Source organism: Peromyscus californicus, unplaced genomic scaffold (genome assembly GCF_007827085.1).
Source record: "Peromyscus californicus insignis strain IS unplaced genomic scaffold, ASM782708v3 Scaffold_3__1_contigs__length_106647218, whole genome shotgun sequence".
NCBI lineage: Eukaryota > Metazoa > Chordata > Mammalia > Rodentia > Cricetidae > Peromyscus > Peromyscus californicus.
The window spans coordinates 73411734-73429942 of NW_026294551.1; the positions used below are offsets into that span (position 1 = coordinate 73411734).

Sequence of the window (18209 nt, forward strand, 5' to 3'; positions counted from 1 at the left end):
AAACAATTTTATACAAACTCTTCTACTTTTCTTTTTCACCTATTTATTCATCCTTCCATTCTCTACACTGTGCTCCTATAGATTCCTTGATCTTTAACAATACATGATTCTGATAGGGCTGCTGGTGGGAAGGTTCTACTATACAGGGGTAATGGAACTCTGAACTTTCTGCTCAGGTTCATTATGTATCTGGACTGCTCAAAAAATGAAATCTTTTTTGTTTGTTTGTTTTTTGAGACAGGGTTTCTCTGTGCAGCCCTACCTATCCTGGAACTCACTCTGCAGCCCAGGTGAGCCTTGAACTCACAGAGATCCGCCTGCCTCTGCCTCCCGAGTGCTGGGATTAAAGGTATTCTCCACCATTGCCTGGCTGAAATCTGTTCTTTAAGACTGAATATACAACAATAAACAGAAAACTTTCAATCTCACAGTCCACCACCAGTGCATGTCTTTGGCTCATTGGGAAAGCATAGCTGCCCCCACTCCCACCCCCACCACCGAATAAGTGCTCAGACACATCGTCTCTACTTTTCTTCCCACTGTTTGTCACGCCATTCTGACTTGGCCTGTGCCAATTCTCTGCTAAAACTGATGGCTTCTACATCTGCAGAGACCCCAACTACGGCTTCCTGCTGGAGTGGCTGTAATCAGATGCCAGCTCTCCTCTCACAACACTTTCTTGGTGACATCCAGTCTGCCGTGTCTTTAAGGACCATTTACAGATTCTTTGATTCCTTTCATCCAGGTCTCTCTTCTGAACCCCAGGTTCTTTCCTATCTACCTACTTCAGAGTTCCACTTGGATAGGCAATGGATACCTCCTGATTCTACCTGCTCCCCACCCGTCTAGTCCTCTACAGTTTTTCTCACCTCAGTTGTGAGCCTGTGTGTGAGTCTCTCCATTCCTCTCTCATAGTCAGCGATCAGCAGAGCCTATGCCTCCACTTTCAAATAGCTCTCCTGTCTAATCTCAGACCTTCACCCTCTTACCCACCTGAACCTCTCACATGAATTGCTGTGATGCCTCTCCATACTAACTAGGTTTTTCTGTCCCTATCTCTCACAGTGGATTCTCAGCCCCCCACTCCCCAAAACTGTTCTTTTAAACATGTCAGGTGAGATCACGGCTCTGCTGGAAATCTCATTCTGGCTCCTTTCCTACCTGCACACCACTTCTCTAAGTCCACCCTCTCTGTCCTGTCTGCCCCCCACTCCAGCCACACAGGCTTCTTGTTGGTAGCAGCACACACTAGCCATGCTCCACTGCAGCTCCTTGGCTCTGGCTAGTCCTCCATTCTCAAGTCCACCTCAGCCCAGTACCTGTAGGACAAACTCCTCCCCTTCCCTAAGCCCTTCTCCTAATGCCACTGCCCTTTTCTCCATCTACCCTGGGATGGTGAATTATAGAAGTCAACTTGACCAGGTCAAGGAATACTGCACTGGTGAAGCCTCAGACTAAAAGCTACACCCCTGACATAGCCAGTGGTCCTGGTTCTGTGGCCTTTGCACTTGGACTGAGCCTCACTGGCAGCATCCTAGGGTCCTGAGCTTGCAAATGGCCTACTGTTTCATAAGCATAAAAATCACCAACTTTCTAAATTTTCAATCTGATGCAAAAGATACTTACACATCTTGAAATTCTTCTAGAGTTTTTTGTGGTGTGAACACATTTAACAAGCTAATTATCTGAAATGAGAAAATAAATTAATTATACTTTAGTATGTCAGATGGATTATAAAAATTAGGTTGAACATTGAAATGTATTAAAGATGAAAAAATGATGGCAGAACTCAATATTTATCATTACTATGGCTGTCACCAAAGCATTCTAGTGGATGGCATTGGAAAACTTAACCACCAATTGAAAGATGTACTTTTAACAGAATCACTCATGTCCCCAGTAACTTAACCATTACCACAGAATTTACATATATATAAAAGAGTAAAAATAATGGTTGGAAACAGTAAATAAAGTACCATGCTAACTCTGGAAACTTAAATGCTATATACAACTTTCTGGGAAGTTTTTAAGTTTTATGTTTTCTGAGCTTGTACTTTATGGTCAGGAAGATGAGGCCTCATGGCCTGATGTTCCCTTAAGAGGGCTAAGAAGCAGACCTTACTGCTTACTCCTTGTAGTCTCGGCGCTTGCAAACCAAGTGTTTCAAGCACACACCCTCACTCATTTCACATGAACTAGAGAAAGGTGAATTACTCATCACACAGACAGGGGAAGGAAGGGAAAGAAAGCTGAATCCACCTTTCAGTCTTGGGAACAAAATGGAACAAAGTCTAAAACACTAAGGTATAAAGCAAAGAATATGAGCAAGCATATCTACTGTCCAGGTGTAATAAATCTTTTCTAAGCATGACAGGAAACCTAGGCTATCTAACTACATTGAAACAACACCAGAATTAAACAACAAAAAAAAATCAGCATGACCAAAGCAACATATGAAGTCAAATAGAAAAATGGAGGAGGGGACAGTTGAAGCTGGGCCTGGGTGACATGTCACATGTAATCTCAGCAGACATGCCACCATGCCCAGCTTCCACTATTTTCTTCCCATTTGTTCCATTTCAGGCAGGAGTTTGCAAGTTTGAGTCCAGCTACAGAGTTCAAGACTACCCTGGGCTACATAGCAAAATCCAAGAATGAAAAAGGTTAATAACTGAATGTATAAAACCACCTATAAGTGAATTCAAAAGACACCAAACAGTTTAAGAAAAAAATAGAGCCACAGCCATGAAAAAGCCAATTTTCAATGAAATAAAAATAGTTGGGGCTTGTTTGGTGGCTCAGCGAAGGGTTCAGACTCCAGCGCCCACGTAAATGTCAGTGGGAATGGCGGCCCACTGTAATCTCAGAGCTCAGAGGAGGGAACCCTGGAGCAGGGTGGCTAGAGTGCCAATTTAGCAAGCTCTAGGTCCAAGGGAGACATCTTGCCTCAGGAGATTAGGTGGAGAGTGATTCATGAAGACACCTGACATCATTCTCACACACAGCAGATCTGCACACACAGGTGTGCCCATACACATGCAAATATGTACACAAACACACACACACACACACACACACACACACACACACACACACACACACACTCAATCAATCCCATAAACATATGGAAAGGAAATTCAACCTCACAGAATAAAATAAGATTAGTTTTCGGGCTGGGCGGTGGTGGCGCACGCCTTTAATCCCAGCACTCGGGAGGCAGAGCCAGGCGGATCTCTGTGAGTTCGAGGCCAGCCTGGTCTACAGAGCGAGATCCAGGACAGGCTCCAAAGCTACACAGAGAAACCCTGTCTCAAAAAACCAAAAAAAAAAAAAAAAAAAAAAAAAAGATTAGTTTTCATATATCAGATTGGCAAAAAGAAAAACGAAACCAGTACTACCTAGCGCTGGGGGAATCTGAAGTAAAACATGCTCTCAGAGGCTTTCCATCAAAGTCTAAACTGACAGTCTTCCCTGACGTCCATTTGTCAGCGTGTACAAAAGAGGGAATTGTACGTATTGTTTCACCAGCAATCGTGGCCAAGAACTTACCTGGATATATATGCCAAGTATTATGAATAAGGATATTCATTGCAAGGGGAAAAAAACAAACTAGAAATAATCTACCCAACAACATGGTGTGTGTCTTAGTTTGCTTCCTATGGCTGTTATAAAACACTATAACCAAACCTGGGGAAGAGAGGGTTTATCTCAGCTTACAGTTTACAGTCTATCATGAAGGGAACTCAGGGCGAGGAACTCAAGGAAGGAACCTGGAGGCAGGAACTGAAGCTGAGGACATGGAGGAACACTGCTTATTGGCTTGTTTGACTTGCTTTTTCAAATACAGTCCAGAAGCATTGGGCCTTCCCACATCAATCATTAATCAAATGCCTCACAGACTTGCCTATAGGCCAATCTGATGACATATTCTCAATTGAGGTTCCTCTTCTCAGATGATGTTAGCTTGTGTCAAGGTGACAAAAATACCAACCAGCACAATTTGTTAACCAAATTATTATATATCTATATATGCAGCCATTTAAAAATGTATTACAGCTGTGTCCATTAAAGTATATGAAATCTGCCAACATTATAGGGACGGGAGAGAAGAAGAGCATAATTGATCTTGTTTATACATATGTAAACACACATACACAAGTATTCTCACTAAAATGCTCATGCTAGTGAACTGTGGCTGAAGGGCCAGGGAGGTTTGCCTTCTAATATTATTTTAATTTTTTTTTTTTTTTTTTTTGGTTTTTCGAGACAGGGTTTCTCTGTGTAGCTTTGCGCCTTTTCCTGGAACTCACTTGGTAGCCCAGGCTGGCCTCGAACTCACAGAGATCCGCCTGGCTCTGCCCCCCCGAGTGCTGGGATTAAAGGCGTGCACCACCACTGCCCGGTTTGAATTTTTAAAAATAATAAACATATATTTTTGTAAACTGACAAAAATTAAATAAGTAAAATAAAACATACATTGAATAAACTGAAACCAACTCAAACCACAGATCCAGATGAAGGCCAGGGAGATGGCTCAGTGGCAGAACACTTGCCTTGTGTATGTAAGGTCTTGGGTTCAGTCCCCAGCTCCCCCCAAAATTAAAAAACAATGTGACAAAAGAATGAACTGGTCTTAGTTGCATACTTAATGTCATAATACAGAAAGATCTAGCACAGATGTTGACACAAAAGAGAACATATAGAGTTTGGTATAATCCTAAATATTCTCCACTCATCTAAAACCGGAGAGAGATGTCATGAACTGATCATTCAAACCTCCTCTAGAGGCTGAAGAGAGGGCTCAGAGGGTAAAGGCAGTTGTCCCGAAGCCTGCTGATGACTGATCTCAGTTGTACCCCAAGGTCCCACACGGTGGTAAAAAGGTAACTAATTCTAGCAAGTTGTCCTCTGACCTCCCAAGTGAGCACTGGCATCTCCCTCCCCCCAATACCTAGATGCAATAAAGAATATATTTTATCAACAAAATTTAAGCTTTTTTATAGTGTACTGGCTGGTTTTGTCTGTCAATTTGACACAAATTAGAGTCATCAGAAGAAGCCGCCTCAGTTGAGGAAATGCCTCCATGAGATCCAGCTGTAAGGCATTTTTGCATTTAGTGATCAGTCGGGGAGGGCCCAGCCCATGATGGTTGGTGCCATCCCTGGGCTGACAGTTCTGGCTTCTAAAAGAAGGTGGGCTGAGCAAATCATGGGAAGCAAGCCAGTAAAGAGCACCCCTCCATGGCCTCTGCATTAGCTCCTGCCTCCAGGATCCTGCCCTGTTTGAGTTCCTGTCCTGACTTCCTTCAGTGATGAACAGCAATGCTGAAGTGTAAGCCAAATAAACCCTTTCCTCCCCAACTTGCCTTTTAGTCATGGTGTTTCATCTCAGCAATAGAAACCCTAACTAAGACATACAGTTTGTCTCATCATTAGTTACTCTTTAGTCTGACCACACTAGTGACGTCAAAGCCCACAGAAGGAGCGCCTGTAACTTACATTTTTATGATTGACACACTTTAAGAGGACGAGTTCACGATAGGCTCTCTTTGCATGCGTCTGGTTCTGGAAAGGACGGCTTAACTTCTTGACAGCAACATTTATCCCAAGAACTGTATCAAAAGCAGCACTACAATTAGGAAATATAATAAACAATCTATTAAAATGGCCTTTGAAAATAGCAACAGAGAATGACAGACAAAGAGAAATGTTTCTGTTCTTCCCCAGTCAAGTTTTATGTATGCATGTATGGAAAGTGGAGTGGTTGGGCCGGCGAGACACACTAACCCCACCCCGGTCCCCTCAAAGGCACCAAGCCTTTCAGCTACAGTTCAAGTAGAATTCTGCAATTCTTTGTACACTGAATTTTCTGTTAGCTAAGATTAGCAGGTTCAGAAACAGGTAATTTAAGCCAAAGCATGTAACATAGGTCAAGGAATGAAATTTTCAGTTTAAACATGTCAAGAAATTGAAAACTTCCCTGTTATCACTGATTAAAATGCCAGTATATTTTGGAGTACCACAGCAGATTCTGTGGTTGAGCTCATGGAAGGAATTTAATAAATCTAAGTTTTGACTGATTATGCTCTCCCAGGCCAAAGAATCTAAAAAGAAACAGAAGCCCAAGTCTCAGCTCATGATAAATTCCCAAGACACAGAGTCCCAGTGTAAGCACTTGCTATATATATAGTTCTGCAGGAAACGCTCCTCCTTTTATAGGAAGAAGAAAACCTAAAGCTCCAGTTTCCAGTTCTCACATCCCTTCATGGATTTAGTGTTAATTTTTCTCCGGAAATTGGACAGAAAAGTGAGTGGCTTGATGACACATGGTCAAGTTTCAAGTTAGCAGTACACAGTGTCATCAGTGAGAGGCCTTCTGATGGCCCAACAGGGGCTCAGGGCTGCTAGAGAGCCTGCGAGCCCAGGCACCCCTTCCAGCCCTGCTTCTGGGTTTATGTTCTCTACTTTGTAATACTGTTTGCTCTTAATCCTTTCTGTTAATAATACTTTTTGCTGAACAACTCTAACTTAATTCAACCTGTTTTTAAGTTAAAGGCAGTGCATGGTGGAGCTGGCTAAGGAGAACCGCTACATTTGTTGTGTGTGTGTGTGTGTGTGTGTGTGTGTGTGCGCGCGCGCGCGCGCGCGCGCATATATACAAGTCATAGGTAAGCCCACATGCTCACAGGCAAATTTACTAATCATATGAATATAGGATGATGAAGAAAATCTATTGAGAAACCATTAATGTGCCTGTGTGTGTGTACACTTGTATGTATGTATTTCTTAGATTCATCTTTCTGATCTCAAAGTTTTGTCTGAATTTTCAGACAAACAGGAGTTATGACTGAGTTCCAGGGCTCTACAGAATAACGTGGTGTCTTCAGTTGATAACATTACTATAATGTGTTTTTTTTCTTTACTTTTTCTTCGAGTCAAAGTCTCTCTGTGCAGTCCTGAAACTCGCTATGTAAATCACTCTGGCCTGGAACTCACAGAGATCCGCCTCCCCCTGCCTCCAGAGTACTGGGGGTGCAGTCCTAAAACTTGCTATGTAAATCACTCTGGCCCTGAACTCACAGAAATCCACCTCCCCCTGCCTCCAGAGTACTGGGATTAAAAGCGTGCACTACCGTACCCTACTGTATTCTTTAAAATTGAGAGTAGATGTTAAGTGTTCTCACTGCAGAAAACATGTGAGACATGTATATGTAAATTAGCTGAATTTAGCTATTCTATAATGTATATATATTTTGAAACACTATGTATATGTATGTGTATGTATGTATGTATGCATATATGTATGTATGTATTGACTAGTTTTGTTGTTGTTGTTGGCCTGACATAAGATAGAGTCATTATGGAAGAGGTAATCTCAATTGGAAAATGCCCCCCACAGACAGGCCTGTGGGGCCTTTTCTTGATTAATGACTGATGTGGAAGGCCCAGCCCATTGTGGGTGGTACTACCCCTGCATGTAGGGACTGAACAAGTCGGGAGGAGCGAGCCAGTAAGCAGCACTCCCCATGGCCTCTGCTTCAGTTCCTGTCTCTAGGTTCCTGTCTTGACTTCTCTGGATGATGAACTACAAGCTCTAAGATGAAATAAACCCTTCTTCTTCTGTGTTGTTTTTGGTCATGGTGTTTTATCAGCAATAGAAACCTATCTAAATAAAATAAACATATGCGTATGTCAATTAACCTTTTTTGATGCATAAAATGTGTCAAATGAACTAATTCTAAGCACTTGGAGCCAGGCCTCTCCATTCCTGTTCCAGCTCTAGGGACAAGGACCTGCAGCTATCCATGTTTTCTGTTCTTGTGGTCACCTTTTAACTAAAAGGTGCGGACACTTCCTAGTATGCAGCGGAGGGTGTAGTTCCTTACTTGGCACCTCCCCCCCCCCCCCCCCCCCCCCCCCCCCGCCAGCTTTGTTCTAAAGGTATGTCAGGGTTTTCTCTGTAAGTGGGTTGAACGGACCTTCTGTGCTCTTCCCCCACAACATAAGGTGACTATTATGCTCCACCCTGCTCTCTTCTATCTCTACCTTCCTCCTTCTTTCCTCCAAAGCTTTGCCTTAAACACTCAGGCTGGCTAGCATCTTCATTTTAAACTGACAGCTACACCTCTGTGCTACTTCTCCCAGCTGTCTATAAACACTGATAACCAACAGGAAAGTACATGTACGCATGTAAATATTACTAGTTGCAGAGCTGGGATTATGCTTCATTTTCCAAAGATCACACCTATCAGCCACTTGAACACCCTGCCCTTCTGCTTTCTATATAGACCATGCCTCTTCCTATACTTCCTTCCACAAGTTTCTAATAAACATCTTTTTCCTAAAAGGAGAAAAGCTCATCTCCCAAAGCACCGTGCCTTCCCACTCAGCTATCTATGCTTGGAATCGATCCATCCTTTCTTTGAAGGCATCTCAAAGCCTGCTTCACAGAACTTATCCTGGAATCCCACTTCTGGCCTCTTGTATTTACTGCCTTCTTATATTACATGTTCTCTTGTTGTCTTGATTGTTGAAGTAAGTCCTTAAAGAAGGTCCCCAGACAACATACGCTGAAGATAAATGATCTTACTCTGCCCTCATCTTTGACTGGCAATCTGTCTTTTAGGCTGAAAATCAATTTCCCTCAGAACTTAAGTTAAGGCCGCTGCTTTCCAGCTTTGAGTGTTGTTGGTGAGGGAGGCTTTCATCTGACAGTCACTCCTTTGCTTTGTTTTGTTTTTGTCCCTCTGCTCAATGATGTATCACAAAGAGCCATGCTCTGTTGCTGCCCCCCAAAGTCCCCTTAACAACCCTTCCCAACTGTTATCATTTTTGCCCACCAAAGAAGAAAATAGCTTCCGAGGTTTTCATTTATTTATTTTTATTATAAATTTTTTGGTATTTTGAGACAGGGTCTCTCTACATAGTCCTGGCTGTCCTGGAACTCACTCTGTAGACCTGTTTTTCTGGTCTGGAACTCAAGAGATCCTCCTGCCTCTGCCTCCCAAGTGCTGGAATTAAAGGTGTATACCACCAAGCCTGGCCTAACTTCAGACTTTTATGACAATCACTTTCTTGCTTTCACAAACTCAACACGTGCCCTTATACCTATCACTTAACTCTATCACTTATTTTTGCCGGTTTTTTTTTTAGAAGTCTTTGACTTTTCACTCAACACTGTATCTATGACTCACCCACTGGTCTGAGTACTGTAGTTTACTGCCGTAGTTACAATGTTCCTTTGTGTGACTGTCACATGACACGGATTGCTACTTTAGTTCTTTTCAGTTCTCAAGTGATGGTCAGAAGCACTGTCATCCGCGGCTGCGTTCATGTGCGTGGCTCCACTCCTCGAAGCATGCGTCTCTGACAGGCACATAGGCAAGTGGGAATGCAGAGGTTCTACTTTAGTAGATGAAGCCAGACTGTCTTGTAGTAAGTGATTACGGAGCAATAAAAGATGAACACATCCTTTCTTCTGTATCCTACTCTTTGGTCTCTGAGGCTTCATTCCGGGGATTTTCTGCGGATGCACCTTCCGCACGACCATTCTCTCTTCAGTTATGTCTCATATTTGCAAGCACTTTCTGTGAGTTTGTAATTCAATCACCACAGCTTTCACTTTCACGTCTATCATCTCCACCTAGTTCTCTTTTGAAGTTCTTGTTCTTCCACTCAAGTTTTCATCTTGTCTTTTATCATCTTGAATGCATCACCACAGCTATTTAAGTTTTGGATCTAATGATGCTGGGATCCCCTGCTGAACTGACCCTTTTGTCTTATCTCCTTGTATCTAGTCATTTTTAACTGTGTTAAGACCTTGCATTTATAAAGCTGCTGTAGAAAGGATCTGAAATGGAAGGTAATGCGACCCTCTTTCAGAATTTACATTTGATCTACTGGGCACATGGGAGCACTAACCGTGTAGACTCACCTCTAACATTTCAACAAGTGCATGATGACCGATGCTGAGTGGCAGGGCCTCACTCAAGTTAACCCCATTCCTTCTAGAGTGTGGCCTTTCAACAGCCCCAAAACAAAGCCAAGGAAGTTTTCCAGACCCTGTTAGAAAGCCTCAGGATCTCATTCCTATTCTCTAGCCACACAGACAGTTCCAGCAGTCCCTTTCAGAATTTAAATGATCCCAAGAAACAGCCCCAAGCATTGGGCTTCCTATACTAGCCTGACTGATGGGACACTGACTTCAGGAACTTACTAGCTCTCTAAGGGCAGTGTGGGAACGCTGGCGGCAAATGGGAACCTGGGTCATTGACGTGTTTAACATCCAGGTTTTAGCCTCCCCCCCATTGTGGTCTCTGTACTTACAGTAGCCTGGAGTTCTGCGGTAGAAAGGCTCCCTTCTGGTGACAGTCAACACTCTACTTACTCTCACCCCCTCTGCCGTGTCATCTGGATCAAGACCCCCAACTTATTTTATGTTGCAGAAATTTATTACAACTTTTTTGCTCACTGATTATTGTCATTCTCTTCTGTTTGGCTCTTTGATTTACCATCTGAAGTCTGAAGTCTCAAGCCATCATTTCACTCATGAAGACACAGTCAGCTGCCCAAGGTCACCAAGAACTTCAGCTGAGGATCTGCACTGGGCTCAGAACCCAAGTCTCCTATCTCACAGCCATTCTATGCTTCACACTAAGAACCTCCTTACCAAAAACATGTTATTCTGGACATTATTTATGGTTTGTTTATATTAATAGAGGTAAGTAAGACAATTTAAAGACAGATGAGTGTTCATGCTTACAGAAAGCTAGAAGGAAAGCATGAAAGATCTATCTATACTAATTATTTTGCATTAAGGTTCTAACTGGTACTCCTAGGAACTGCCAGGCCCAATATTAAAACCTTAAGGAAAGGGGTTAAGCATGTCACAGGACCAAAGGTTTACATTTTGGGCTGAACAACTTAGATTTTAGAAGGAGAAAGGAAAAGTATACACTTGAGTCAATGATAACTTTAAAAACTTATTTCCTAATAAGTTTTTCTGTCATCTTCTAAGGAACAAAAACATAGAAACAAATCAAATAAGCCAACAACTGTAAAGACAATTGAGAACAGGAGGGAGGGCCTGGGAACACAGCTCAACAACAGAGGCTCGCCCAGCACATCTGGAGCCGAGTCTGATGCTTAGCACTGCAAACAACAGTGAAATAAAATTAGGGGTCAGAATATTTTATCCTGGCTCCAGCTCTTACACTTAATTCTGTGGGTCACTGTGGTTCCCATGCACACCTGGTCCTATGTGTTTACAATGGTCTAGTTTAACAAAACTAACTGGTTTAGAAACCACAGAGTGTTGCTAACACATTTTATTTCTCAAAACTGTAAAAATACACTTACGTCTACATCAGCTCCCAGTGTTGTTCTTGTGGCTACCGAATGGCCACAAATTATTGATTTAAAACAACACAAATTTATTATCTTACACTTCTGGACTTCAGAAGTCCAAAATTAGTCCTAAGGGGCTAACATTAAGGTCAGGGGGCTGTGATCCTCATGGATGCTCTGGGAAGAATCCATTCCCTTCCTTTTTTCCAGCTTCTAGAAGCTTCCTGCATTCCTGTCCCACAGCACTTCACACTCTGTGATCACATTTCCTTCTCTGACCAGGATATTCCGGACTCCCTTTTGTAAGAGCAACTTCGATTACCCTGGCCCACCAATGCTCCCACCTCAAGATCACTGATTTGTTGCTTTGTTTTTCAGACGGGATCTCACTCTGTAGCCCAGAAGGCCTTGAACTCACTATGTGGCCCAGCCTGACCTGCTACCACTAACAGTAATCCTTCTGCTTCCAGGACTTGAATGTTAAGATCACTCATTTAATCAAGTCTGCAAAGTTCTTTCTGTCCTGTAAGGTCATAATCACAGGATTCCAGGGTTAGGACGTGGCTATTTCTGAGGAGGCATTATTCTGCCCATCGTACCCTCAAAGGTTTATTGATGGACATTTCTAAAGTACAAGCTCAATGCTAACAAGAAGTTCTAGACCATTAATTAACAGCAAAATGGCTAGACCTTAATGAGATGGGTAGAAAACCCAGTTCTATTGTCAAGGTAGCAGCTCACCCATTGCTGAGATCATTTCAGCAAAAGTAAACCTTTTGTTCTGCTTTGATAGGAACGTGCCACTACCTGACCATTCCCTATCCGATCTGAAACCATACAGCTTGGCAGGATGAAAAAAGAGGAAGTGGAGGGCGGGAACAATCACTTCTGAAGGTTTTACTTTCCTATAGAAGAACATAGGTGGGAGGATACTATAAAACTGTCAGTTAGCCGGGCGGTGGTGGCGCACGCCTTTAATCCCAGCACTCGGGAGGCAGAGCCAGGCGGATCTCTGTGAGTTCGAGGCCAGCCTGGTCTCCAAAGCGAGTTCCAGGAAAGGCGCAAAGCTACACAGAGAAACCCTGTCTCGAAAAACCAAAAAAAAAAAAAAAAAAAAAAAAAAAAAAAAAAAAACTGTCAGTTACAGTTACAAAATTAAAGTATATGTACATATGCACAGATGTATACATGGGTGTGTACATATATGTATATGCACATGTGTGTGTATGTATATATGCGTGCATAGGGTATATCTGTGTATGTACGAATATGTATACGTGTCTATATATACAGACATATGTATGTACACATGGGTATATGTATACAGGTATATGCATGTATGTATATATGTACATATATATGTATGCATGCATATGTATGGATGTTTTAGTGCTGGCAAGAAATCCAGGTACTTCCATATACTAGGCAAGTGCTGTACTGCTGAGCTTCCTCTCTAGCCCTCAAAAGTTCTTGGATGTAATCATCCTACAAAGATGAATATAATTTAGTAAGAATTTCTAAAGAGATATTTAATGAATATTGATTTGTTCATTATTATGAAGATTTTAAACAGAGATTAGGTCAGAGTCCTGGTCATACAAAAAGTATCAGTGACTCAAGTCATCAAGATTTAACTAAGTGCAATAAGGTCCCAAGAGACCAACAGGTGGTTTAGACCCAGATCTATCCCAAACCCATGGATGGAACAGATAAAAGTCAATGAGCTAGTCCTCCACACATACAAAGACGGTCATGGCAGATCTCATTATATAATATATACTAGTCGCTTTACTTTTAATCTTCAAAAACAAGTCAATGATGGGCCAAGTGGGATAAATGAAGCCCATATTTAATATGGATGCTCTATCCACCCTATAGGAAACTTCCCAAGATAATTCACATTCCCCCTTCTTCCATCCTCTCATCAAATCACTATCTAATTCCAAATAAGAAAGAGTTTACAACTCACGTAAACACTCATGACTTTATTACTTCAAAATCTCAGCACTCTAAAACTGAAGCTTTTTGAGCACTGCCATGGTGCTCAGACTGCTGGATTTTAGAACATTTCAGATTTCAGATTTTGTGATTAGAGATGCCCACCAGTAAAAACAAATATTGAAAAATGTGACAAGAATCTAAACTCAGAAATACTTCTGCTTCCGAGCCATACAGATAACTTAGAAGTTAAAACCCCACTGTGAGCAGCCAGCACTCCTTCCAGGCAGCACCTGTTCCTTCCCCAGTCTCTCCTCTGAGCACCCGGGGCCCTGATCAGAGTCTCTACAGCAGAGGATCAGCTGAAGCCCACTGATGATGCTACGCTCAGCATCTTCACAGGAAAAACCAAAACCCTCCTCCCGGAATGCCCAGGAGAGGCCTTTTATTTTCAATCCTCTTTGCCTACCAGCTGTAAACATTAAATGTTTTATCTTATCACAATTTCTTTTAAAGACAAATATAGTCTTGTTGATCAGTGAGGGGGAAAAAAAGCTTTGTCCAGAGAACTACAGTCTAACATGTTTGCGAGGTGCTGATAACGGTAGTCTAGAAAACATGTGAGAAACGTTACCTTTGTCTGGCCAGTGACGGTGCAGCCGCTGACTGTCTTACCATGCAAGAGCCTAAGGTTCAGGGTCAGACTAATGGTTCTGACGTCCTGGGCTGGACACATAGTTGAAGAGAGACACCAAAGAAGAGACGGCCAGCCCAACCCCTCACACAGCAGCCCTTCCTGGTTAATCCATGGTGTGATAATGACACTGCCTGGCCTCATCCTGCCAATGAATGGCAAGGCACTGCAATGATGGCGTCTGGAAATGAATAGGAGTGATTGGGAATAAAAGGAGGAGGGGGGAGAAGGTGGCCATGATGAAGAAATGAATAAAATGCCAAATCCCTGTTACACCTCACTGTCATACCAATTATTCTGATATCATAATGACAGGGCAAATGAAAAGAAAAGAAACTAATAAATAAATAAAACCAACAACAAAGCAAAAGAAAAATTGAGTTTGTATCCTATAAATGACTGTCTATAACTATTGCAAGGACTGATTTAGCTTAGCTAAAATCTAATCTACAACAGGGGTATTATTTTTTAATCAGTGCTTCTAAACTCTGATTTAGTTTTACTTTTTACTAAAGATGTAGTCTATGCTATTAGAACGTCAGACTTACCAAACAATTCCTTGGGCTCCAGAGCCGATTGGTTTCAATTGCTGGTAACGCTTTAGGACAGTGAAAGTCGAGTCCGCCACTTGCACACTGTAAAACTGACCATCACTTTTACTGTCACTCATGATGTAGTGTCATGCAGTATTCCGGCGAGCGGGTACCTTCGTCAGATCCCTGGACAGAGAAACAGAATGAACTGATGCACTTACCAAATCGTATACATGGAGCTCCATTCTTGGTGGTTCCGATCTGCTGGGATATAAAGGTATGGCTATGAAGCCGGGCGATGGTGGTGCATGCCTTTAATCCCAGCACTTGAGAGGCAGAGGCAGGCGGATCTCTGTGAGTTCGAGGCCAGCCTGGTCTCCAAAGCGAGTTCCAGAAAAGGTGCAAAGCTACACAGAGAAACCCTGTCTCGAAAAAACCAAAAAAATAAAAAATAAAAAAATAAAGGTGTGGCTATGAGATAGGAAAAATCAGCTTGGCCAAGCTCTCAATTTAAGCAAGGGGCACAAACTAAAAAAAAAAAAAAAAAAAAAATTTCAGTGGTGAAAGTCCATCAAAAGAAGGAATTAAAACAAAATTTTTCTAACATTTATTTATTTTATGTATCTGGGTGCTTTGTCTGCATGCATGTATGTGTGTGCCTGGACAGCTGTGAGCTATCATGTGGGTGCGGGGTGGGGGGGGGGGGGGGGGGGGGGGGGGGGGGGGGGGGGGGGGGGGGGGGGGGGGGGGGGGGGGGGGGGGGGGGGGGGGGGGGGGGGGGGGCCATGGAACCTGGGTCCTCTGGGAGAGCAGTCAGAGCTCTGTTGAGCACCTCTCTAGCCCTGAAAAGAAGGGATTTAGAGATGCAGAAAGGCCACGATATTTAAAGGACTGTACTATAATAAACTACCTTGGGGCAGGGGCGCAGCTCAGTAGCATGCACAAGGATGTGAGTTCACCTGAAAAATGGGTGGGGGTGGGGGTGGTGAAAGACTCACCTCTGGAGAAAAGAATTTATACATTATTACCAGCCATGGTAAGACCACTGTGTCACTAATGTGTCTCACCCACTTCCTTCTTGTGGGACACCAGCTTATGTCTAGCAGTCTCAGGCACAGATGGGAGCATTAGTTCAGAATGATTGATTCTAAAGTTCCTGGAGACAGCAAGTACTAGTCATCTAAGTGCGTGGACTCAGGCTACTGTGTAACAGGCTGTCAGGAGGATTAGGGACACTGGTGTGAGGTGTGCACCCCAGCGATGGGCCTGTTTTATGAAGGAGCCAGAGCTTGCTTCATTCCCTGCACCCCAAACGCAGCTACAGCACACAGTAAAACAATTATCTATACTCTAAGTATATTCACAAATACACAAATATACAGTGGCTTCAGAAAGTAGTTTCCTTGTGGTTTGGGCAGCCGGCTGATTCCCAGTTTGACTGGAGTGTGAAATGTCCTCCATAGCCTTGTGTTTAAACACTTGGTCCTCAGAAGGTGGCGCTGTTTGGGGAAGTTGTAGAACCTTTAGGAGGTGCAGCTTGGTTGGACAAAGTGGGCTGCGAGAGGATAGCATGGAGGGTAACAGTCTCACTGTTTCCAGCATAAATTGCTCCCTGGTCTGGGGAGACTGAGGAATCCCAGCAGCAGGCTCCCACCACTGTGTACTCCATCAGGGTGGGCTGTACCTTGTAAGCCATGAGCCAAAATAACTCCTTTCTCCCCTAAACTGCTGTCATGCATTCCATCACAGTGACTAAAATAGGGAGAAATGTGACTGATATGCTCACCCTGGGAAAGGTTGGATGATGTTAACTGAAAAATAAGTGAGTTACGATTTTGGCCTTTTAACCTAAGATGCCAACAACAAAGTCAGAGAGGCAAACATTCCATGAACAATTTTTTTCTACAGCTCCACCAAACCTCTGCCTTTCTGGTCCACCATCTGATATTTAATGGCCACCTGGTGAGTTTTCGGCAAGGAGAACTTTCTTCTCAACACAGTGATGCCTCGAATTTCCCTTGAACATGGAAATAAGTTAGTAAAGGCTGAAACAAAGGCTCAAGGGCAAATGAGCAATGGAAGCCACATGCTAGAAACAGCTGAGCTGCCCACCAGCCGAATCACTGAGTGACCTTGTGGCCCAAAGTCCTCCCCATTTCTGGACCACCTGGCCCTGCGTGACTGGCACAAATCTCAATCTTCTCTGGAAACTCTCTCTCTTCAGCTGCTCACATCCCACAGCTGGACTAGTATAACACAAGGCTAACTTCCTTGAACTTGGGGACTAGAGCTAATCAGACTAGGCTCAGGAATTATTAATATAATTTCACCCCAAGATTTAAAATCATTCTAAAATTAAGATAAAGTGCTCTTGTTAGCTAAGGAAAAAAGTCATCTAAGAATAAACCTTTCAAAGCCACTCCTCCTGTTCTATTTGGGCTGCATGAGAAGACAAAAACCACCCCACAGAGACACACACAAGACAACCTGGGAAAACATGTAACTTAGGCACTAATGGATCTATTCAGTTGGAATGACATTTTAAGTAAAAGGTCCATAAAACGGGGCTCAGGAAAACCATTTTGCAAGCGGGGAAGTACAAGCATTCCTCAAGCAACCATATTAGCCACACAACCAAACCTGGATGTACTGCCTCTGCCACGCCACCAGCATGGGTCCAACACAGTCTCCATCCATGCCACGTCTACAGTCTTGGCAGCTCGCTGAGCTGGGGCTATAAAGGCTTTTATAGGTCTGTCTTTTCCCCCAGGCCATGAGCTTCTTCTCAAAAAGTAGGGAGGTACAAGCTGGGCAGGTAACTCAGTGGTAGAGTGCTTGCCTGGCATAAGGCCCTGGATTCATTCCAGAGTGGGGTGGGGTAAGGGCACAAGAGCAAGGAGTGAGTAGAACAGCACAGACTGTCATGAAGGAAGGCTTCAGAGAGGCAAGACCGATCCTCAAGTTTGTTCACAAAACTGTGGACCTGAGTATTGGTGAGAACTGTAAGGTGGTGAATCATACAAGTAATAGCTGCTAATGATGTGCATGCATGTGAATCCTAACCCAGCAATTGCAAGTCTAGAAATGCACAGGGTGAGTATGTGTTCAATACTCAAAGATATCTGTCCAAGAACAGAGCACATCTAACCAGAAAGACTATGAACAACTCAAAATATAAAGTACAATGAAGGCATTAAACAGAATTCAGGGACTGTGTGTACTAGCTTGTAAAGATAGCTAAGAGACACAAAGGAAATAAAGCAAGTTGAATTAGAGTTCACATAATGCCAATCTGTGTGCACTGAGTATAAACACACAACACATACACACATGTAAGCACACAGTGTGTGTGAACACATTCCCCCCCCCCCTCTCCACAGACTGTATACCAGCAAGAACAGAAAAATAAATGGGACATGAGAAACGTTCCCATTAGAACTTTCTGTTCTGTTTAAACCACATAGGTTTATATTTTAAAAAACTAATCAAGCCGGGCGGTGATGGCGCACGCCTTTAATCCCAGCACTCGGGAGGCAGAGCCAGGCGGAGCTCTGTGAGTTCGAGGCCAGCCTGGGCTACAGAGTGAGTTCCAGGAAAGGAGCAAAGCTACACAGAGAAACCCTGTCTTGAAAAGCCAAAAAAAAAAAAAAACCAAAAAACAAAAAACAAAAACTAATCAAAATTTTAAAATGAAAATGA

The 18209-nt window shown here is 43.0% G+C and overlaps 1 protein-coding gene across 5 annotated transcripts in view; it reads right to left on the reverse strand.

Annotated features, from left to right (window-relative positions):
• The window catches only part of Mapk9 (mitogen-activated protein kinase 9), a 45778-nt gene that overhangs the window by 20926 nt on the left and 6643 nt on the right, over positions 1–18209 (reverse strand). For 3 of the 5 annotated variants that reach the window (XM_052758090.1, XM_052758089.1, XM_052758094.1), the window contains exons 2-4: positions 14526–14696; positions 5499–5628; positions 1627–1685 (exon numbers count right to left, since the gene is read on the reverse strand). In XM_052758090.1, coding sequence (XP_052614050.1) covers positions 1627–1685; positions 5499–5628; positions 14526–14647 — 311 coding nt within the window. In that variant the 5' untranslated portion in view covers positions 14648–14696. Of the gene's footprint in view, positions 1–1626; positions 1686–5498; positions 5629–13917; positions 14159–14525; positions 14697–18209 lie in introns of those variants that run through there. The other 2 variants (XM_052758093.1, XM_052758091.1) reach the window with 1 other exon arrangement.